The sequence below is a fragment of the Phacochoerus africanus genome, chromosome 14, assembly GCF_016906955.1.
Source record: "Phacochoerus africanus isolate WHEZ1 chromosome 14, ROS_Pafr_v1, whole genome shotgun sequence".
Lineage (NCBI taxonomy): Eukaryota > Metazoa > Chordata > Mammalia > Artiodactyla > Suidae > Phacochoerus > Phacochoerus africanus.
This window is the reverse complement of record NC_062557.1, coordinates 59,903,469-59,925,025: the sequence shown is the minus strand read 5'-3', so window position 1 is coordinate 59,925,025 and position 21,557 is coordinate 59,903,469. Positions and strand designations below refer to the sequence as shown.

Below are 21,557 nucleotides of genomic sequence, written 5' to 3'. Positions count from 1 at the left end.
GGCCAGCACCTCCCGCAGCCCCCGCCCTTTCTGCTCTCCCAAGGCTGCTCTCACTGTGCCATGTCTGCGTGTGGCTCTGTCCCCCCCCACCAGCAAGCTGGACAGGAGGGGCAGCGAGGGTGTCCTGTTCTGCCCCAGGCTGACCCTGTGCCTGAGACCAGTCTCCCCAGCTCCCCTGCCCATGCCCCCGCCCGCCGGCCCTCTGGGGACTTCCTAGAGGTGGTGGCCCTCCTGCTGTCACTCAGGGCCCACGTCCCCTCAGGAGACGATGCGGGAGAAGATCTTCACCCCCCTGACCGTGGAGAGCGCCGTGGACGCAAGGTGAGGCCGCCCCTCCGCTCGAGTCCCCGGCCCCCGCCCCCCGCCCCATGCCCACCCCGACACCGTCTCTGCCCAGGGATGCCATCGCCAAGGTCCTGTATGCGCTACTGTTCGGCTGGCTCATCGCCAGGGTCAACGCGCTGGTGTCCCCACAGCAGGACGCGCCATCCATCGCTGTCCTGGACATCTACGGCTTCGAGGTGGGGCTCGGGGCTCCCTCGGCCTCACCTCCCTTGTCTCCTGTCGTCCCCTCTGCTCGCCCGCAAGCGCCCACGGGGCCCCCAGGTGCCAGGCCGTGTGGGCAACATCAGGGACTCCAGAAAGGACCGGGCCCTGCCCTTGGGGAGCTTCCCAGAGGGACTGGGAGGGGTGGGGACGGATAGTGACAAACGCACGTGGTCAGAGCTGACGGGCAGCCTGGCACTGGGCGAGCCCAGACAAGACTCCTAGCTGGGCAGGGAAAGGGAAGGCTTTCTGGACGGGGGGAGACGTCCTGAGCCTCCTCCCTAAGCACTGGTGATGGCATCGGGGCCATGTGGCAGGGTCGGGGTGGTGCACGGTGTGGAAACAAAGAGAAATGGGCAACATCAGAGCAGCAGTGGGGGCTGAGGCTGCCAGCTGCTGTTCTAAGCGCTCTGTTTACTCATTCACTTAACCCTGCAACTGCCGCCGCCCCCCCCCCCCCACTGTGCTCATCCCCATTTTGCAGATGGGGCAAGTGAGGCTCAGAGGGGTTGCCAAGGCCACAGAGTTTGAGAGTGGCAGAGCGGCACTGGAGCCCAGGCAGTGGCCTTCAGCCGCTCCCTGTGCCGCTTGGGACCCTCAGGCTCTCGCCCGCCCGTGCGCAGCAGGGGCGCCGGCTGACACTGGAGGGGGCAGGGAGGGCCCTGGGCCGGCACAGGTGGGCTGCTGGCCCAGCCTCGCCACCCACTCCCGGCAGGACCTGAGCTTCAACAGCTTCGAGCAGCTGTGCATCAACTATGCAAACGAGACCCTGCAGTATCTCTTCAACAAGATTGTCCTACAGGAGGAGCAGGTGAGAGGCCGCCGCCCACTCAGCCCGGCTCCCGTCCTGGGAAGCAGATGGGTGGTGCTGGTTCTTTAAGGGCAAGTCAGAGGTGGTCCACTGACCCAGTGGCAGGAAAGGCCTTCTGTGCTGCGGACCAGCACCTGTGAAGCCCTGTGTTCTGGAAGAGCCCTCATGGGGCGGGGGGATCCTTCTCCCCTCTGCAGGCTGTGCCAGGGACGGGGGGAGCAGGGCCCACAGAGGGTTCCTGGTGCCCTGCTGGGGTGTGAGCTCCCTGTGCCGGGGGCGTGCACGCGGCAGTGCCCCGAGCAGGCCCCTGGGGAGGGAGTCAGCCTGGGGGACGGGGCGGGAGGGGCCGGGCAGGGCGAGGAGGCCAAGGCCGGCTGCCCGCAGGAGGAGTACATCCGCGAACAGATCGACTGGCGGGAGATGGCCTTCGCCGACAACCAGCCCTGCATCAACCTCATCTCGCTGAAGCCCTACGGCGTCCTGCGTATCCTTGACGACCAGTGCTGCTTCCCCCAGGTGAGCCTGGTCCAGCTGAGCAGCATCCCTGCACCTCGCGTCCTCCTCAGGGCCAAGGCCGGCCTTCCTCTCCGCTCTGGCCTGGGGCTGGGGCTCAGGACACCCACCTGGGGTGATCAGGGCCGGATCGGGGCTCCTGAGGAGGGGCTGCACCTGCCCGGGAAGTCACAGAAGGCTTCCCGGAGGAGATGACCTTGGGGTTGGACCTCAGGTTCTGACTGGAAACCACAGGGGTGGGATGGGTGCTCCGGGTTGTGGGACTTGAGAGGGTCTAAACAGCTGGTGGAGGGAGTTCCCGTCATGGCTCAGTGGTTGACGAATCCGACTAGGAACCGTGAGGTCGCGGGTTCAATCCCTGCCCTTGCTCAGTGGGTTAAGGATCCAGCGTTGCCATGAGCTGTGGTGTAGGTCACCAACCTGGCTTGGATCCCACGTTGCTGTGGCCCTGGCGTAGGCTGGCAGCTACAGCTCCAATTAGACCCTTCGCCTGGGAACCTCCCTATGCCGCGGGAAGCAGCCCTAGAAAAAGGTGAAAAGACAAAAAAATAAAATAAATTAAAAAAAATAAACAGCTGGTGGGGGAGGCAGCTGGGAGCTGGTCAGGCAGCCCATCTGCAGGGGTGCCCTTGGGCCGTCCCAGCCTGAGCAGTGGGCGGCCAGGGGAAGCTGGCACTTGTTCCTTCTCCACTGTGCTCCCTGGGGATCGGAAAGGGCCGGAGTATTTGCCACTAGGGCAGGGACGGTGCCCAGGCCCCTGCCCACCCACCGGCCCCGCCTGCCCCCAGGCCACAGACCACACGTTTCTGCAGAAGTGTCATTACCACCACGGCGCCAACCCGCTCTACTCCAAACCCAAGATGCCACTGCCCGAGTTCACCATCAAGCACTACGCGGGCAAAGTCACCTACCAGGTGAGGCCCAGGGCAGGCCCTGCTGCAGGACACACGCGCCCTTCCTCGTCCAGGCCCTGTCTGCGCCTCGGTCGCCTCTTCGGGAGAGGGGCGTGCGTGTGCGAAGGCCAGGCTGGGCGCATTTGATGACGCCTGGCTACCACCCGTCGTGACATCACTGTCCCCTCAAGCACACGCCTGCCCTCAGGGGTGTCTCAGGCCGGGATTCTGAGCCTCCGTCCCCACCTGAGCCTCGTTGTCCTCGTCTGTGGAATGAGTGGGACGGAGTCCCCGTGCTCTACGGAGGATGGGGTCCGAGGCGGGGATCCGCCACGTGAAGCGGGGGCTAGTGCCCCCCCCCAGGAGTGAGGGGATGGGGGAGGAGGGGAGGAACCGCAGTGGGGGAGGGCCCAGTCCCTCCCAGGACAGATGGGACCCAGAGCCTCTGCCCCACCGCAAAGAGGAGGGTGGGGAGCAGGCAGGCCGCCGCGCCCTTGGGTGCGTTCTCCGTGCCCCTGCCCCCCGCGCCCGGTCTGTCTCCCCGCCAGCCTGAGCCGCCCCCGCCCCTCCTCCTCTGCAGGTGCACAAATTCCTGGACAAGAACCACGACCAGGTGCGCCAGGATGTGCTGGACCTGTTCGTACGCAGCCGGACTCGGGTGAGCAAGCTTCCCCTCGCCTCTCTGGATGCCCCCCAGGCCCCTCTCCCACTCCTGGGGGCGGGAGGTACCGTTGCCGCGCTGCCTCCGCTCACCCCAGCCCATCCCCCCCTGAGCGGTTCTCCACCCTCCCCGCGGCCTCCACGTCCCCCTCTGCGCAACGGGCCACCTCCCCCTGCCCAGCTCGATGCCCGAGGTTAAGCCAGGTGTGTAACAGGCCCCCTGGGGCCAGGCACCGAGTCAGCCTGAAGGAAAGCAGCCCAGCCATGGGCGGGCCTCCTGGAAAGTGCTGAGCACCCCGACCTGAGGGGCGTGCCAGCCAGGAGGACACAGGCGGGGCCCGCAGAGAGGGCGGGGTCCGGTGGGCCACTCCGCTGCCCCCTCTGGTCCAGAGACTGACCGCTTCCATTCCTGCCCTTTTCCCATCCGGCTCGCTCCTCGCTTCTGTCTCTGGGCCCCCGGCCCTCCCGTCTCCTGTGTCTGGACGCGTTTCCCGCTGCCCCGGCCTGCTGCTGCCCCTGCCCAGGTGGTGGCACACCTCTTCTCCAGCCACGCCCTGCAGGCCACCCCTCAGCGCCTGGGCAAGAGCAGTTCTGTCACCCGGCTCTACAAGGCACACACCGTGGCCGCCAAGTTCCAGCAGTCGCTCCTGGATCTGGTGGAGAAGATGGAGAGGTGGGCATGGCAGCGCGTGGGCCCCGTCTCCGCTCTGGCCCCCCTCGGGCCCCCAGCGGCAAGCGCCCGCTTCTCTGGGGCCTCACACTGCCCTCCTCTCCGCGGCCCAGGTGCAACCCCTTGTTTGTGAGGTGCCTGAAGCCCAACCACAAGAAGGTACGTGACGGCTCAGGTCCTTAGAAGCACCGTATCCTCTCCCCGTGTGCTGTGTGACCTTGGGCAAGTGGCTTTGCCTCTCTGGACCCCCATCGGCCCTGCCCACTGTTGGGGCCCGTGGGCAGGCTCCCTCTCTGGGCCCTCCCCCAGGAGCCGGGCCTCTTCGAGCCAGACGTGGTGATGGCACAGCTACGCTATTCGGGGGTGCTGGACACCGTGCGGATCCGCAAGGAGGGCTTTCCGGTGCGGCTGCCCTTCCAGGCGTTCATCGACAGGTACCTCTGGGGTCCCTGAGCTCCGCAGACCCCTGCCCCGCCCCCCACGACGCCAGGAAGACACGACCCAGGTGAACGGGGCTTGCCATGCACAGTGGCTGAGGTTGGGCGCTACACTCGACCACCACATGCTGGCCGTGGGACGGCAGATGTGTCCACTGTTATGCACAGTAGATATTGTACATAAAATTGTTCCTAGTTTTATTATTCGGGTGTTGATTCCAAAGTAATTTCAGTGGTCATCATGGGAGGTTTCCAGCAGGTGGCAGTAAAGCGTCGTGTTTTACTGAAAACCATGTATTTCGCGTTTTCTGGCCCCAGAGGTTGGGCTTGAGCATAGTGGCCTTTTCTGTTTAAAAGACACAGAGCAGAGACACTGCTAGGACCCGGGCCCCTGGGAGACGGGGGTTGAGGCGGTGACCCCAAGGTCTTGCAGGCAACTGAGTGGGCCCCCAGCCCCCCACTGGGTTTGGGCCCTGCAGGTACCGCTGTCTGGTGGCTCTCCAGCACAACCTGCCGGCCAGCGGGGACACGTGTGTGTCGGTGCTGAACCGTCTGTGCACAGTCGTGCCAAGTATGTACCGCGTCGGCGTCAGCAAGGTGAGTCCCGTCCACGCTGGCCCTGGACCCCCGGCGGAAGGCTCCTGTCCCGGAGGCCACCCATGGAGTTGGAAAATGGGCACTGACCCCACCTCCAGACCTTTGCCCAGGCTGTTCCCACTGCCCTGTTCACCGTCAGGCCTCCCACCTCTGCAAAACCAGCCCTCCTCCGCCGGCTCCAGGGGCTGCCCTGTCCTGGCTCCGGGGACTGCGGAGAGGGAGGGGCCCGGGTCAGTCACCTGCCCTTCCCGGCCTCGGCCCTTGCCTCCTGTCCTCAGCTCTTCCTTAAGGAACATCTCCACCAGCTGCTGGAGAGCATGCGGGGGTACGTCCTGGACCTGGCGGCCCTCACGCTGCAGCGCTGCCTCCGCGGCTTCTTCGTGCAGCGGCGTTTCCGCTCCCTGCGCCGCAAGATCATCCTGCTGCAGAGTCGGGCCCGCGGCTACCTGGCCAGGTGTGGCCCGGAGAGGGCAGGACTCCTTGGAGTCCCACGGCTAGGCTCAGGGGAGGCCAGGCCTGAACTTGGGTGGGGAGCTCCCTGTGCCTAGGGGCATGCAAGCTGAGAGCGGGGGGCCTCTGCAGGGAGGAAGATCCGATTCTGTGTCTCTGCTTTTGGACGTCCTCCGCTCCCCTCCTTGGCCCTTGCGACGGGTGGCGGGGAGACCCTCCAGCCAAAGGGGCCCCACCCTGCATCTGCCATACCTACAACCTGATGGACGGTACGCGGTCCAGGCGGTTTCATCCCGGCCCTGCCACTCAGTTTGCTGTGTGGCCTCGGCCCGGTCACTGCTCTCTCTGAGCTCGTTTCCTTTAGTGCGAGGGGCCCCGGAGTGAGGTGTGGGTACTGACACCCAGCAAGGCAGGTGTGGGCGTCTCTGTCCCTTGGTCTCCCATGACCCCCCCTCCCCCGCAAGCCCCTGCCACCTCCCTCCTTCCTCCCCACCCAGGCAGCGGTATCAGCAGATGAGGCGGCGTCTGGTGAAGTTCCGGGCCCTGGTGCACGCGTACTCAAGCCACCGGCGTCACCTGAAGGTGTAGACCTGCCCCAGCCCTTCTCCCGGGAGCCAGGCCTGCCCCATCTGGGTCCAGGGGCACCAGGGGTGGGGAGGGGCACTTAGCCCTCAGGAGGAGACTGTTGGCCTTGGGTTCGAGTCCCTGCTGGCCACTCCCCAGCTGTGTGAGCTTGGCCCTCTGTAGCGGAAAGGGTGAACGTGAGGCCCCACGGGAAGGGCGTGGGTTCACAGCAGGGGCTTCAGTAACTGGGCCCGGGTAGGACTAGGTGGCCTGAGCAGCCCGGGTACAGTTTTGCTCTCCCCTTGGTGCCCGTCGTGGCCCGTTGTCACATAACTGGCCACCAGAAAGAAAACCATAACCCGGAGCCCGGAGGAGCTGCGTGCCTTTTTGGAGGTTTTGTGGGGCCACAGAAGGGGCCATCAGGAAGCTCGCTGCTACGCCCCCAGGGTCACCCCTCTGCCCTTTGCCTCCTGCTGTCTTCCCCCCCGCCCCTATTTCTCTGGCCGCCCCTCTGGCTCCCTGACCTGTGAGGTGGGGCGGTCACCTCCAGGCCACAGGCCAGCCGCCCCCAGCTCCTCCCGCTGCCGTGCTCGGCAAGGCCCGTCCCGCCTGGGGCTGCCGTCGCCTCTGCCCGCCGCGCCCCACCCGCCTTGACCGTCTGCCTCCCTGCAGCTGAGAGCTGAGCGGAGGCTCCGGGTGGAGGAGGCGCGGCTACGGGAGCAGGAGGTGGGTGCGGGGGTCTGGGTGGCCGCAAGGGACGGCGGGGGTGGGGGGGGAGGCCAGCAGGTGGGGCTGTGGCAGGCCCACCTGCTCACCTCATGCTGTCCCCCCAGGAGCTGAGCAAGCGGCAGGTGGTGGCCGTGGGGCACCTGGAGGTCCCTGCAGAGCTGGCCGGGCTCCTGCGAGCAGTAGCAGGTGCGCGAGCCTGGACGGTGAGGTGCGGGCAGGGGGGCGGGGCCCGGCCCCTCACGGCCTCCTCCACCCACAGGCCTCAGGACGGCCCAGGTGCCCCGGGTGGCCCCCGTGCGGACTCCCCGGCTTCAGGCTGAGCCCCGGGTCACGCTGCCCTTGGATATCAACAGCTACCCCATGGCCAAGTTCGTCCGGTGCCACTTCAAGGTAAGGTCTGCATGGGCCCCGGGACCCTGGCCAGTGGGCACTGACCAGGGAGAGTGGCCACTGTCCCGGGCTTGGGGTGGGCTCCTGGCCGTGCCTCCTGGCATCAGCTGCGAGCTCTTTGTTGCTGGATCATGAGGTGCTGGGGGCTCCAGGGGCCTGCGTGGCGGGGGAGGCCCTGGTGCCTTGGCAGTGGCTGCGGATCAGGCTGGAGACAGCCCAGCTGCTCCCCAGCATCCTTCCTGCTCTGATTTCCTGCCTCCAGGCCTGGCTGCTGTCTGCCCCTCTCTGAGCCTGTTTCCCCATCTTCGTGTTGGGGGCCTTGTTTCCCCGGACTCTTGTGGCCACCTGACCCAGAGTGGTGGGTCCGGAGGGCCCCTCAGGCCTGGCTCTGCCCCCATATACCCGCCTTGTGCCCCCAGGAACCTGCCTTTGGGATGCTCGCAGTGCCCCTGAGGACGCCTCTCACACGGCTGCCCGCGGAGTACCACGCAGAGGCCGTGGGCATCTTCAAGCTGGTATGACCGCCCAGCCTGCCTTCCCCCAGTTCACAGCCCCTGGCCCTGCAGCCAGACGACGAGCCCGCCCAGCCCACACCTGCCCAGCCCTGGCCTCTGGACCCTCCACCAGCCCCAGTCATGGGCCAGCCTCTTCCTTGGATGAGAGTCTTCCGTGGGGCCTGGGGACGGGGGCCTCTCTTCTCCCGGCCACCTTCCTGGCATAAAGGCTGCCTCTGAGCCTCCCTGGAGCTTCGAGGGCACCTAGGGGAGGGCCAGGCCCTCCCCTGCAGGACGTCCCCGTCTGAAAGGGGAGGCCGAGCGGACCTGACTAGTGACTCCCACAAGGACGGAGGGAGGCACTGAAGTTGGGGAGTCCAGGCAGGGCCCCTAAGCCAGCCCTGAGAGGGGTCAGGAGGGCTTCCCGCAGGAGGGGGCATTTGAGCTGGAGGGGAAGGAGGTGTCCGGGGCTCCAGAGAGAAGAGGTGGTCAGAACAGAGGCCCAGGAGGCTCAGGAGATCAAGGGCCAGAGGGCAGACCCAGGGCTCGGGTTTCATCCAGGGGCCAGGGAGCCAAGGAAGCTGCTCCCTCTGCAGGGAGTGGCCGGATGTGCATGTTTGAAAGAGCCTCTGGGCCAGGATGGAGCCGGAGGCCGGGGGCCTGCTGGAGTCCAGGGGTCGGGAGTGGCTGTGTGGGAGCCATAGAAGGTCTATGAACAGGACAGCAGACTTTTCCCAGAGGCCCTGGCTATTAGATCGTAACACGGGGGCTTTTATACGGGCAGGGGGACATGGGAAGGAAATGGGTGGGGACCTGGCGGGAACGGCCCTCCCAGAGGCCCAGCAGAATCCCTCTGCGGCCAGATCCTGCGCTTCATGGGCGACCCGCAGCTGCACGGGGCCCGGGACCATACCTTCGGCAGCTACATTGTTCAGAAAGGGCTGGCAACACCCGAGCTGCGGGACGAGATCCTGGCACAGCTGGCCAACCAGGTGTGGCGCAACCCCAGCGTCCACAATGCCGAGCGGGGCTGGCTCCTGCTGGCCGCCTGTCTCGGCAGCTTCGCCCCTTCCTCGCGCCTCAGCAAGTACCTGCTCAAGTGAGTGGGACCCGGTGGGCTGGGCGGACTCTGTGCTCGGAGGCCCCAGGGCTTCACTGCGGGGGTGGGAGTCTGGCGAGCCTGGGTCAAGGGGCTGGTGAGGTGTGTAGCCGGGGACAGTCTGTGTTCAAATCCCAGCTCAACCTCCTGGGAGCTGTGTGACTTGGGCAAGTTCTGTAGCCTTTCTGAGCCCGTTTCCTCACCCCTCAAACGGGGTCGTCAGGCTGTATGAGGGTTCATGTGCTAACACGTGTGACGTGCTGAGAACAGCAGACGGGTGGCCGGCGCTCCAGCAAGCGTAGCCACCATCTCCGTCCTGTTACCTCAAGATGACGATGGCGGTGAACGTGGGGTCACCTGCGGCGAGACAAGGATGATTTGCAAGGGGAGGCGCTCAGACAGGCCCTGGGTGCGAATCCTAGCTCAGCTGCTGTGTGGCCTGGGGCAGGTGCCTGCCCCTCTCTGAGCCTCTTTCCTGACCTGCACGTCAGGGGTGGTAATAGGACTCACCTCATGGGGGGGCTGTGAGCTCCCCACAGGCCGCCTGCAGCAGGTGCAGCTCCTTGGCAGTCCTGTGAGTCTGCCAGTGGGGGGGACACTCCCTGACTGTGGGCGACCCTCCCATAGCTGCTGGGGTTTGCTCCGTGGCTGCCCTGGCCGGGCCCCCAGCAGCTGGGAGGGGGCAGGGAGCCAGGCTGGCTGTTCATGGGTCAGGATGAACCCTCATAGCCATCTCTGTGGGGCCGAGAAGTTGGAGGCAGCTCAGAGAGGGCCAGTGCCCCCCCAGGGTTGCCTGGTGACAGGCCAGGGGCACGGTGCCCCCGGGCCAGGCCTTTGCCCACACCTGCTGCAGGCTGCACCCTGGCTGTGAGGTTCTGCTCCAAGAAGCATTAGTGGGCCAGCCTGGACCCTCTGCTGGCCTGAGACCCTCTGGGCTGCCCGGACCCTCCCAGCTTGGCCCTGGAGCTCCAGGCTGCCGATTGTTTTCAGTCCAACCTCAGAGCTCCCGCTGGGCTGGCCTGGGCCTCCCGGACTAGCCTGGGTCTCCCCCACGCTGGCCAGCCTCAGCCCCCCTTCATCCTGGCACCAATCCCTCCCCGCCAGGTTCGTGTCTGACCACGGGCAGAACGGTTTCCAGGCCGTGTGTCAACATCGCCTCATGCAGGCCATGGGCCAGGCCCGACAGCAGGGCTCCGCGGCCGCCCGCACCTTCCCTCCGACCCAGCTGGAGTGGACAGCAGCCCGGGAGCGGGCCGGGATGGCGCTGGATGTGGGCTGCTTCAACGGTGAGCTGCCCTCTCCCGGCCTCGGGCTGCTGGAGTCGGCAGGTTCCAGTAGCCGGGGACTGGGAGAAGCGGGGCAGGGGGCGTTCTGAAGCTGGGGGTCGCCCTGCGAGCTTGGCGTGTGGCTGTGGGAGCTGGACCTCGGGGGGGGCAGTCAGTGTCCAAGTTCAGGGTCCAGGCCGAGAGTGGGGGGGACTCTCCGGCCTGAGCCCCGCCCCTGCCGCCGCCCAGGTGACCAGTTTTCCTGCCCGGTGCACCCTTGGAGCACGGGGGAGGAGGTGGCTGCGGACATTCTGAGGCACAGGTTGGCTCCTGGAGTGCCTCGCCCGGCGCGCCCCTGTCCACCCGGAGGAGGAAGGGAGGGGCGGGAGGCCGGGTCCCCCAGCGCCCGCGTGGTCCACGCCGCTCGTGCGTGGTGTCTGGCTCCCATCCCAGGGTCGCCCCAGGCGGTCTCTCTTGGCTCTGTGCCTCGTCCCCACTCCTCCGCGTGCTGTCCCCAGGGGGCTGGCCGACGGCTGGCGGGGCTGGACGGTGGCCCTGAAGAACGGGGTCCAGTGGGCAGAGCTGGCCGGCCACGACTACGTGCTGGACCTGGTGTCGGACCTCGAGCTGCTCCGGGACTTCCCGCGACAGAAGGCCTACTTCATCGTGGGCACAGAGGGGCCGGTGGCCGGCAGGGCAGGCCCCAGAGCGTAGGTGCCGCCCGGCCCTCAGGCAGAGGCCTCTCCCGGCCCGAGGCCCCCATCCCACGTGCTGGGGGGGCTGAGCACTGAACTTACGCTTCCGGTTTTCATGGACGGGCTCCCCGAAGGATCCTGCCTTTAAAGGGAGAGGGCGCCACCTCCAGGCTTCTGGGAGGGCCGTGGGTCTCTGGGGGTCAACCGCTCAGCGCTCTCTGCCCCCACAGGGTATTTGGGAACAGCTGGGACTCAGACGAGGACACACCTGCTCGGCCCCAGCCCCAAGGTCACGTGCCTGTCGTGCCTGACTCTGACGGCTACTGCAGCCACGATGAGGACGGTACAGATGGGGAGGCAGAGGCCCAGAGAGGGACAGCGACGCGCCAAGGTCAACCAGCAGTGGCCGCTGTCTGGTGGGAGGGGGCCTGGGGGGGGTGGTCAGCGGGAGGAAAGGACTTGAGCTCTGTGTCCCTGCCCGTCCAGACTTGGGCAGCCTTGGAGAGCTGGCTGGGCCCCGCCAGGGACTGGACTGCTACCTGGACAGCCTCTTTGACCCCGTGCTGTCCTGCGGAGACGCGGTAGGGGTGCATCGGGGCGTGTGCACGCCGGGCCACATGCGGGGGTGGGGGGACACAGGAGCCACTCACAGCCAGGTGGCATGTCCCATCTGGGTCACCCTTGCTCACTCTGGAAACTCCTGGGAGCAACTCCCCAGGTGTGACACGCAGCCCTGAGGGGGGCATGGCCCCCGTGAGCTTCTGTTTACACCTCTGGAGGGGGGGGGGGGGGCTGAGGCTCGTGAGGGTGCGGGGGACGACTGGGTGCCATGTGGCAGAGTCAGGGCACTCATCAGACGCTGGCCCGCGGGAGGCCCCGGGACGGGGGCAGTGGCGGTGTCAGGTGCCCGTTGCCTTGGAGCCTGGGGAGCCTGGGAGTACGGCCTTGAGGCGGTCACTCACTTGAGCCACCTGCTGCCCCAGGACCTGGAGAAGCCAACAGCCATTGCCTGCCGCATGAAAGGGGGAGGCCAGCCGGGCAGAGGTGGCGGAAACAGCACCGGAGGCGCCCCGGGGAGACGTCCAGAGCCAGAGCCAAAGCCAAGTCAGTGGCTGCCCTGGTCGGGTCCGGGGTTGGGCAAGGTGGGGTCCCATGGTTCTCAGGGCTCCTTTGGACCTAGGACAGAGCAGCCGCAGGTGTGGGGGGGTGGCGCCGGTGGGGACACGGTAGGGTGTCCTCACCCCCATGTCCTGCGCCTGAGGATCGGCGCCTCCTGACATGCCCCCCCCCCCGCCTCCCCCGCCTCCCCTGCTCCAGTTCCAGGCCTGGATGCCTCCACGTTGGCTCTGCAGCAAGCCTTCATCCACAAGCAGGCGATGCTGCTGGTGAGTCTGGACGGGCCGCGGCTGGGGAGCCTGGGCAGGCCTGCCTGGTCACTGCCACCACCTCTCCCCAGGCCCGCGAGATGACCCTGCAGGCCATGGCGCTCCAGCAGCAGCCCCTGAGTCCCGCCCCCAGGCCCCTGCCCCCAGAGGTGAGCCTGCCCCCAGGGCACCCCTGTGCCTCTCCGAGCCCCTCCTGACGACCCAGTGTCCCTGAGAGCAGCCTGAAGGGTCCCGGGAAGCCCGCCTCACACCCCTGCTCTCCACAGAAACCCCTAGCGCCAGAGGCTCTGCCGAAGTTCGTAGGCACCGGACCCCCGGCCAAGCCCGTGCTCCTGCGCTGCGCTCCAAAGCCCTTGGCCCCTGCCCCTCCGGCCAAGGCCCTGAGGCCCCCCACCAAGCCCGTGGCTGCCCCCATTCTAGCGCAGGGCTGGGCTTCTCCAGAAACCAGTGAGTGCCCCATCCCAGCCGGGGGCTTCCCAGGCCAGGGCTGGGAGTGTGGTCTCACCCTGGCCCCCGCCCGCCCGCCCGCCTGCCACAGCCTCGCGCTGCCCAGAGCCGGCCCGGTCCTCCACGCTCAACTCGGAGCGCTTCCCGCAGCCCACGCAGCAGATCAAAGACATTGTCAGGCAGTACCAGCAGCCGCCCCGGGGAGCCCGGCCCGAGGCCCTCAGGTCAGCCGCCCTGCACACGCGGCCTCCTGGCGGGCCTGCGCACCCCGGTGTGCCGTCTGCTGGCCTGGCGGATGCCCGCCCCCAGCCCCCTTTGGGGAGGGAGTCTGTGCCCACAGCTGGTCCAGAGGAGCCTTCGGGCACAGGGGGACCCAGACCGCCCTCTGGGTGGTGCTGTGACCCCGCGCCCGCGTCTGCTCCTCTCTGGGCTCTCGCGACGGGGGTGGAGGAGGAAGTTCCCTGTGGTGGGCGTCTGTGCTTGGGAAGAGGAGACTCAGTGTCCAGCCCACCAGGAAGGACGGCGGGAGAGTGTTCGTGAAGCGGCCCGACCCCCACGAGGAGGCCCTGATGATCCTGCAGGGCCAGATGAGCCACCCGGCAGCAGCACCTGGCACGCAGGTGAAGGGCGGGGTCTGGCTGGGCCAGGGCGGGACAGAAGCAAAGCGGGGCCCCGGGGAGCCTCAGGAGGCAGCGGCCCCTGAGCACTCTCTTTGGGGCGGGACAGGTCCCCAGAGAGGCCGTGGCCCTGGTGAAGCCAGTGACCAGCACGGTGAGGCCGTCCACAGGGCCCATGCCAGGTGAGGGCCAGGTGGGGGCGGGGACGGGAGGGCAGGTGTGCGCGTGTCCGAGCAAGTGTGTGTGAGCGCAGCTGACGCTTGGTCTGTGTGAGGGTGGCGTGTGTGTCCACACCTCTGGGGTCTCGTGGGCCTCTGCGTAGATCTTTGTGTGATTGTATCAGCACTGATTTCGGGCCAGGCCCAGCCTGGCTTCACCACACCCTCCTAAGACCCTTCAACGCAGCATCGTTTGTGCCTGTAGACATTACAGATGGGAAGAGAGGCACAGAGAGGTGAAGTGACTTGCCCAAGATCACACAGCTCAAGAGCACTGAACCAGGGAAACAAGCCCAGGCCTCCTGGCCTCACGCTTGGAGCCCCAGCCTCTATGTTCCCCACCCCCCAGAGGGAGCCCCAGTGATCTTAACAGATAAATAGCTCACGTGATGCCCTGCCACAAGGCTCTAGGGGCTCCTGACACAAACTCCGGGCTCCCTACTGTGGCCCCCGTGACATGGCCTGATCCGTTCACGTCCCCAGCCTTGTCTCCTCCTGAGCCCCCACCCACCCCCACTCTGCTCCTCGCCTGCCCAGGGCCCAAGCTCACGCCTGCCTCAGGGCCTTTGCCTTGGCTGTTCCCTCTGCCTAGAATGCTCTTCCTGGAAGATCTTTCTCATCCATCATTCACGTCGCAAATGTCACCTCCACACAGAGAGGTCTGCCCGCCACCCAGACTGGAGCCCCCGAGACGTTCCTAAGTCACCCAGTTTTCTTTACCGCAGCCCCCAGCACTGAGAGCTCCGTCTTCTCTGAACTGCCTGTTCCGCCCACACCTGCCGGGGTCTCTGCTCTGGGCGGCGCCTTGTCTCCCCAGCCCCGGGCTCGGGCTGCGCACGCGAGGCTCGGGGTGGGATGAAGGGCTGGGCTGTGTGAATGTGCACGTGTGCCCGCGTGAGCAGGTGTGTCTACACCAGGGGTGAGGAGGCCCGCTCCCCCAGCCTGCTCCCGCCGCCATCTGCGTCCCTAGCGCTGCCCTCACGGTCGCTGGAGCCGGAGCTGGCCAAGGACCCCGTGCAGACCCAGCTGCACCGCCTGCTTAACCCCGACTTCTACGGCTACCAGGACGCCCCCTGGCGGATCTTCCTGCGGAAGGAGGTGCCGGGTTGGGGGGTGGGGGGGCAGAGGGCCCCAGGGGGCCGGGCAGGGCTGAGCCAGGGTGGGGTGAGGGGGGCTGTGGGTGGGGCGGGGCCTCCAGAAGGTCCTGGCTGAGCTCTGCCCCCTCAGGTGTTCTACCCCAAGGACAGCTACAGCCACCCTGTGCAGCTGGACCTCCTGTTCCGCCAGGTGAGGGTCTCAGAGGCTGTGGGCACAGAGGCTGTCCAGCTGCAGCTCCTGCACTGCACTCTCGGGTCGGGGACCTCGACCACATGAAGAGGGGGGCTGTTCTGCTATGGCCTCACCGAGGACAGGGTCGGGGGGCCCGCATCTCCATCGACCAGAGTCATAGCTGGTCTGAGCTGGACAAGGCCCAGGGGTTCACCCTGAGCCCCATCTAATAGACGAGGAAACCCAGGCTGGGGAGGGCGGAGATGAGAAGGGAGAGGGTCCTTGTGAGGGAGGCCTGATTTGCACCCATGACTCACCCTGCATGGAGGGGACCCCCTGAGGAGTTCCCATCGCGGCACAGGGGTAACGAATCTGACGACTATTCCTGCGGATGTGAGTTCCATCCCTGGCCTCGCTCAGGGGCTTAAGGATCTGGTGTTGCCATGAGCTGTGGTGTAGGTCGCAGATGCGGCTCAGATCCCACATTGCTGTGGCTGTGGTGCAGGCCGGCAGCTGTAGCCCGGAATTGAGCCCTAGCCTGGGAGCCTCCCTGTGCCGCGGGTGCAAAGACAAAAAAAGCCAACCCCGTTCCCAGTCCCCCCGGAGCAGTCCAGCCTGGGCTCCCAGTGGGGGTGTCCCCGGGCCGCCCACGGCGCACTCGCCCCGCAGATCCTGCATGACACGCTCTCCGAGGCCTGCCCGCGCATCTCCGAGGAGGAGAGGCTCCAGATGAAAGCCCTCTTTGGTACCACGGGGTTGGGGGGTGGGGAGGGAGGGGCAGCCAGCCGGGGCCCCCGGCCTGCCCTCGGCCTCTGCGTTGGGCTCTGTCTGACGGGCTGTGACTCCGGCCAACCTGTGTTTGGACGTCGGTCTCCCAGCATTGGGCACGGGGGACAGGATGGTGCAATGGCTCTGTGTGGAGGGTCGCCTCCCTCCCTGCAGTGCGGGAGGGCAGGGGGCCGGGAGAGGGTCCTGACCCGACCTGCGTCCCTTAGCCCAGAACCAGCTGGACACACAGCGGCCCCTGGTGACGGAGAGCGTGAAGCGGGCCGCGGTCAGCACCGCACGCGACAGCTGGGAGGTCTACTTCTCCCGCCTCTTCCCGGCCACGGTGCGGGCCCCCTCCCGCCCCCTGCCCACCAGGGGCTCGAGGGGTGGGGCTGGGGGGGGGCCTCACCTGCCCCTTATCCCCTCCCCAGGGCAGCGTGGGCACCGGGGTGCAGATCCTGGCTGTGTCCCACACGGGTATCAAGCTTCTCCGGATGGCCAAGGGCAGCCGCGAGGCCGGCGGGCAGCTGCGGGTCCTTCGCTCGTACAGGTGACTGGCAGCGGGCGGGAACGGGGCGGCCGGACGCCGGGCTCGGCTGGGCGCCAGGCTTTCCTCGCCGACTCTTTTCACAGCCGATGACTGAGCCCAGTCGGCCCTCGTATCCGCAGGCCCCATGCCCACGGGATCTCCCCACCCTGGATGGAAGATGTTCAGAAAAAAATTCCAGAAAGTTCCAAAAAGCAAAACTTGAATTTGCCCCTCACTGGCAGTTAGTCGCACGGCGTCCACGTTGGTTTTATAACTATTCACGTCGCGTTTACGTTGGATTAGATATAAATCATCCAGAGGTGGTTTCAAGCATGCAGGGCACGCGCGGAGCATATATGCAGATACCAGGCCTCTTACTCAAGGGACTCGAGCCCCGTGGACTCTGATGCCCTCTAAGGGCCACGGAAACAGTCCCTGCGGCTACAGAGGCACGCCTGCACCTGCCAAGCCCTCTAACCAAGCCCGCCTTAGAGATGGGGGGACAAGCTCAGAGAGAGACCTTACCTGTCTGGGGTCACACAGCCAGGAAGCGGAGCGCCTGGAGCCCCCTCCCCCTCCCCCACTCCGGGGGCCCTGCCCCCACCAGGCTCCCTGAGCCGCGGGGTGGACTCTGCTGGGAACAGCCAAGTTCAGCTGCAGCTCAGAATCGGGGACGGGGGCGGGGGGGGGGAATGCCTCAGCTGAGACCTTCCTGAGTTCCCAGACCCCTCCCTGCCAGCGGCTCATTTGTCCTAGATAAAGAGCAGGGCACAGGGCCTTGCCTGCCGGCCAGGTGAGACCTCCTTGCTTTGAAAGATGGAGCGTTTGCTCAGTGAGTGAGAGATGCGTGTCGGTAGAACCTGGGAGGTCCATCAACAGTCGTAAAAATAAATCGAAGGCTGAGTGGGGGGGCGGGGGGGCCCGTCGTGGGCTCCCAGGGGGCCGCAGGCCGGCGGGGAGGGGCCCGCTGGGCGGCGGAGGGCCACCCCTGGCCGCTGGGTCCTGCCCTCATGCCCCCTGGCCATCCCCCAGCTTGGCGGACATCCTGTTTGTGGCCATTCCCTCCCAGAACATGCTGGAGTTCAACCTGGCCAGCGAGAAGCTCATCCTCTTCTCCGCCCGAGCTCACCAGGTCAAGACGCTGGTGGACGACTTCATCCTGGAGCTGAAGAAGGTCAGGGCCCGCCCACGGGTGCCCGCAGCAGCGCCCGAGCAGGGCTCCCGCACCCGCACCTGGCGTGTGCCGGCCAGGCCCGCCTGGGGGGCGCAAGGCCCGTGTGTGGCAGTGGCTGGGCCCAGGCTGCGCCGCCTCACCCCCCCCCACTCCTGCAGGAACCTCCACGGAGGCCTCTGGGCACCTCCTGCAGGGGCCACGTTGCCCACCGCAGTGGCCGTCCGGCCCCACGCTCCCCCAGGCCCAGCACCCGGCCCCTGTGCGGAGGCTTTGGTGGCGGGTGGAGGGGCCCGGCCTGTGCCCGGCTGTCCCCTCACACTGTCCCCCTCCCGGGGCGGGCGGCCCTGGCTCTGGCGGGGGATGGGCCCACAGCTCTCAGCCGGCCTCTGCTGACCCAGGACTCAGACTTCGTGGTGGCCGTGAGGAACTTCCTGCCCGAGGACCCGGCGCTGCTGTCTTTCCACAAGGGTGACATCATCCACCTGCAGCCCCTGGAGCCCCCGCGAGCGGGTCAGCGCCCCGGGGAGGGGCGGGCCCGGCAGCGGGGGAGGTGGGGCAGGGGCCTCCCGGCGGGGCTGACACGAGCCCCCCCCCCCCCCCCGCAGGCTACAGCGCCGGCTGCGTGGTGGGCAAGAAGGTCGTGTACCTGGAGGAGCTGCGGCGCCGAGGCCCCGACTTCGGTGGGCACCCCGGGACCCTCATCCAGCTGCCAGAGTGGGGACCCCCCCCCACGGAGCAGCTCCGGTGCCAGGAAGGGTCCGGCCTGGCTGCAGCCCAGCCCCCTGCCCGCATATCGGGCTGCAGGGTTTCTCTGGACAGCAGGGTCCCCCTGTTTGTGGCCCAAAGGTCCCCACGTGTGGCGCCCTCCTCAGCGCCGCCTCCCCGCCCCGAGCCCGTGTCCTCTTCTGTAAAGGGCTGCGAGGCACGTCGCCCACACTCTTTATTCCTGAGGCCCCCTTACTCCCCCGGTGAGGCCCTCCCGCTGCCCAGAGCCCTTCCTGTCCCTTAGGTTGGAGGTTCGGGACCATCCACGGGCGCGTGGGCCGCTTCCCTTCGGAGCTGGTGCAGCCCGCAGCCGCCCCCGACTTCCTGCAGCTGCCCACTGAGCCGGGCCGGTGCCGTGCCGCTGCGGTGGCTGCCGCTGTGGCCTCAACCGCTGCTGCACGGGAGGTGGGCCGCCGGAGGGAGGTGAGAGTGCGAGGCCAGGCTGAGGGAGCAGGGTCAGCCAAGGGCATGCCACCCTGGGAGCCGGCCACCTGGTGGGGCTAGCCAGGCGTGTGACCCCGGGAATGTGAGCAGAGGTGGCTGGAGGTGTGGGCGGTGGTGGGGGGTGTCCAGCAGAAGGGCTGTGACCAGCCAGCAGGTAAAGTCCACCTTGGCCAGGTGGGGCCAGGTGGGCGGGGCCAGCGGGGCAGGTGAGCAGACTCAGGCCTGGGCCTGCAAGCTTGCCCAGGGGTGGAGGGAGGCAAAATACTGAGGGGTGAGGTCTTCTGGATCAGGCCGTTGGGGAGGCGGGGCCCCACGGGGGTCCGGGGGGGCAGCCTGACCCGACCCTGCGGGGTTGCCCCCCCCCGCGGTCTTGCAGGGCCCCCCAGTCAGGGCTGGCTCCGCTGACCGTGGGGAGGACGGCCTGGCTCTCCCACCGTGCGCAATGCTCGAGTTTGCCCAGAAGTATTTCCGAGAGCCTCAGAGGAGACCCCAGTGAGTAGTGGGGACCTTCCGGGACCTCTTGCAGCTGCCCGAGCGAGCGGGGAGGCCCCCTTCTGGCGGGGAGGGGGCGGGCAGTGAGAAGGGCCCGGGGGTGGGGCCTGCCTGCGCCCCTTCTGCTCAGGCCCCGCCCCCGTGTGGGGAGGGCTTGGAGACGAGACCGTCACAGCCCCGTCCTGTTGCAGGGACGGCCTCAGGCTCAAGTCCAAGGAGGGCCGCGAGTCGGGAACCCTGGAGGACATGCTTTGCTTCACCAAGGTGTCCAGCCCAGGCCCTTTCCCCTCTGTAAAGTGGTGGCGCAAGAGCCCCCCCAAGGCCTGAGGGCCGAGCAGCCTTGTCTTCAGGGGACCCCAGTACCCAGCACCCCGAGGGCCTCTACTCCCCCTAGAGGCAGCTTCTCCCCATTGTTGGCCAGCTGCCTTTTTGGGGTGTAGACCCTCCCGTTGTAAGACAGGAGTCACGGCAGACCCTCCTGACCCCACCCCACCTCGCAGACCCCGCCCTTCAGGGATGCCAGCTCCGCCCCCGCACCGAGGGCCTGCCCTTCCCTCCTGACGCCACCTCTCCCCCCCAGACCCCCCCCACAGACCCTGACCCTCCCCCAGACCCTCCCCTCCCCCAGACCCTCCCCCCCACAGACCCTGACCCTCCCCCAGACCCTCCAATCCCCCACAGACCCCCCCACAGACCCTCCCCTGCCCCACAGACCCCACCCCTCACAGACCTCCCCTCCCCCACAGACCTTCCCCCCCACAGACCCTGACCCTCCCCCAGACCCTCCCCCCCACAGACCCTCCCCCCCCACAGACCCTGACTCTCCCCCAGACCCTCCCCTCCCCCACAGACCCCCCACAGACCCTCCCCTGCCCCACAGACCCTCCCCTCCCCCACAGACCCTGCCCCTCCCCCAGACCCTCCCCTCCCCCACAGACCCCCCCACAGACCCTCCCCTGCCCCACAGACCCCACCCCTCACAGACCTCCCCTCCCCCTCCCCCACAGACCCTCCCCCCCACAGACCCTAACCCTCCCCCAGATCTTCCCCTCCCCCACAGACCCCCCACAGACCCTCCCCGCCCCACGGACCCTCCCCTCCCCCACAGACCCTGCCCCTCCCCCCCCACACCGCCCCCCCCCCACAGACCCTGCCCCTCCTGACCCCACCTCTCCCCCCAGACCCCCCTCCAGGACTCCCTCATTGAGCTCAGCGACAGCAGCCTGAACAAGATGGCCACGGACATGTTTCTAGGTGTGGGGGTTGGGACGGCGGCCAGGTGGGACCTTGCATGGCGACCCCTGCCCACCACCACCCCTTCCCTCAACTCAGATGTGGGGCCCCTAAAGAGAGGAGGAGCCCCCCCCCCCGCGACCCGACCCCTGGCCACAGCCTCCGGGAGGGGCCCAACCCTGGGGTCCCCGGAGGTGGGCGGGCAGCTGGGGGTCTGGTGGCCTGAGTGGACTGGGTGTCTCCTCCAGCTGTGATGCGGTTCATGGGCGATGCCCCGCTGAAGGGCCAGAGCGAGCTGGACGTGCTCTGCACCCTCCTGAAGGTCAGTCCAGCCCCTTGCAGCTCTGCCCTGGGCCCGCTTCCCCATCTGTCAGCCAGAGCCGCAGGACCTTGGGGCCAAAGAGGAGAGCGCCCCACGGGTGGGGAGGGTCTGGTAAGGGCACCAGGCCTGTCTCCGAGTGCCCACCCTATACCTCCGAGCTGGGCGGGTGACCCGTGGCCTGGCCTGCTCTCCTCCAGCTGTGCAGGGACCATGAGGTCATGCGGGACGAGTGTTACTGCCAAGTCGTGAAGCAGATCACAGACAACAGCAGCACCAAGCAGTGAGTGGGCTGGACCTTTGCCCCTGTCTGCCCCTCCCCTGCCACGTCCATGCTCCAGGTGGGGCCGGGTCAGCCTCCCACCTCCCAGCCCGCCCCCCACCGCCCACCCCTCCGATTCGCTCTCCCTCATCCTCTTCCTCACGCAATAGGCAGGGCACGCCTGAAATTGCTTGGTCTGGGGCAATCCTTTTCTGGCCTCTGAGCTTCAGTTACCTCATCTGTAAAACGCAGTGATAACGCATGGGGCCAGGTTCTTGGTTCCGAGTGGCAGAAACCCAATTTAATCTAGTTTAAGCAAAAGAGGGTTCCGGGAACTGAAAAGTTTGGCAGAAGGGCTGGCTTCAGGCATAGTTGGATCCAGCGGTTATTTGGAAGCAGTTTTTCCCTTTCCTCGTCTGGCAGGATCCTCTGTGTTGATGTCTTTCCCAAGGAGCATATTCCATAACTGAGCTCTGGGGAGACGTTTCCCATGGAAAGCAAGATTGACCCAATACTTGCAGCAAACAATCCTAAATCCAGTCTTATTGGCCTGGCTGCCCCATGACTCGAGGATACAGAGCCTGGATTGGCTAGGCCTGGGTCATGTTCTCAACCCCTAGCCAATCACCACAGCCAGAGGGAGACTGAATTCTTTCCTTTTCTTTCTTTCTTTTTTTGGGGGGGGGGCGCCACACCGACGGCATATGGAGGTTCCCAGGCTAGGGGTCTAATCGGAGCTACAGCTGCTGGCCTACACCAGAGCCACAGCAACGCGGGATCTGAGCCGCTTCTGCGACCTACACCACAGCTCACGGCAACTCT

At 67.0% G+C, this 21,557-nt stretch overlaps 1 protein-coding gene across 1 annotated transcript in view; it reads left to right on the top strand.

The window, feature by feature from the left end:
- The window catches only part of MYO15A (myosin XVA), a 49,146-nt gene that overhangs the window by 15,046 nt on the left and 12,543 nt on the right, over positions 1–21,557 (top strand). Inside the window, exons 13-55 of the mRNA XM_047758339.1 lie at positions 263–321; positions 398–521; positions 1,262–1,357; positions 1,742–1,873; positions 2,659–2,784; positions 3,344–3,421; positions 3,948–4,096; positions 4,207–4,252; positions 4,403–4,527; positions 5,010–5,127; positions 5,406–5,581; positions 6,075–6,159; positions 6,814–6,867; positions 6,975–7,056; positions 7,130–7,260; positions 7,680–7,775; positions 8,618–8,853; positions 9,958–10,139; positions 10,368–10,440; positions 10,637–10,828; positions 11,044–11,204; positions 11,300–11,394; positions 11,797–11,917; positions 12,131–12,198; positions 12,270–12,347; positions 12,465–12,645; positions 12,737–12,869; positions 13,160–13,265; positions 13,372–13,444; positions 14,451–14,578; positions 14,708–14,767; positions 15,419–15,494; positions 15,745–15,860; positions 15,949–16,067; positions 17,079–17,220; positions 17,619–17,730; positions 17,826–17,900; positions 18,230–18,408; positions 18,806–18,921; positions 19,113–19,185; positions 20,103–20,175; positions 20,403–20,476; positions 20,674–20,756. Of these exons, the coding sequence (XP_047614295.1) occupies positions 263–321; positions 398–521; positions 1,262–1,357; positions 1,742–1,873; positions 2,659–2,784; positions 3,344–3,421; positions 3,948–4,096; positions 4,207–4,252; positions 4,403–4,527; positions 5,010–5,127; positions 5,406–5,581; positions 6,075–6,159; positions 6,814–6,867; positions 6,975–7,056; positions 7,130–7,260; positions 7,680–7,775; positions 8,618–8,853; positions 9,958–10,139; positions 10,368–10,440; positions 10,637–10,828; positions 11,044–11,204; positions 11,300–11,394; positions 11,797–11,917; positions 12,131–12,198; positions 12,270–12,347; positions 12,465–12,645; positions 12,737–12,869; positions 13,160–13,265; positions 13,372–13,444; positions 14,451–14,578; positions 14,708–14,767; positions 15,419–15,494; positions 15,745–15,860; positions 15,949–16,067; positions 17,079–17,220; positions 17,619–17,730; positions 17,826–17,900; positions 18,230–18,408; positions 18,806–18,921; positions 19,113–19,185; positions 20,103–20,175; positions 20,403–20,476; positions 20,674–20,756 (4,802 nt within the window). The remainder of the gene's footprint in view (positions 1–262; positions 322–397; positions 522–1,261; positions 1,358–1,741; positions 1,874–2,658; positions 2,785–3,343; positions 3,422–3,947; positions 4,097–4,206; positions 4,253–4,402; positions 4,528–5,009; positions 5,128–5,405; positions 5,582–6,074; positions 6,160–6,813; positions 6,868–6,974; positions 7,057–7,129; positions 7,261–7,679; positions 7,776–8,617; positions 8,854–9,957; positions 10,140–10,367; positions 10,441–10,636; positions 10,829–11,043; positions 11,205–11,299; positions 11,395–11,796; positions 11,918–12,130; positions 12,199–12,269; positions 12,348–12,464; positions 12,646–12,736; positions 12,870–13,159; positions 13,266–13,371; positions 13,445–14,450; positions 14,579–14,707; positions 14,768–15,418; positions 15,495–15,744; positions 15,861–15,948; positions 16,068–17,078; positions 17,221–17,618; positions 17,731–17,825; positions 17,901–18,229; positions 18,409–18,805; positions 18,922–19,112; positions 19,186–20,102; positions 20,176–20,402; positions 20,477–20,673; positions 20,757–21,557) is intronic.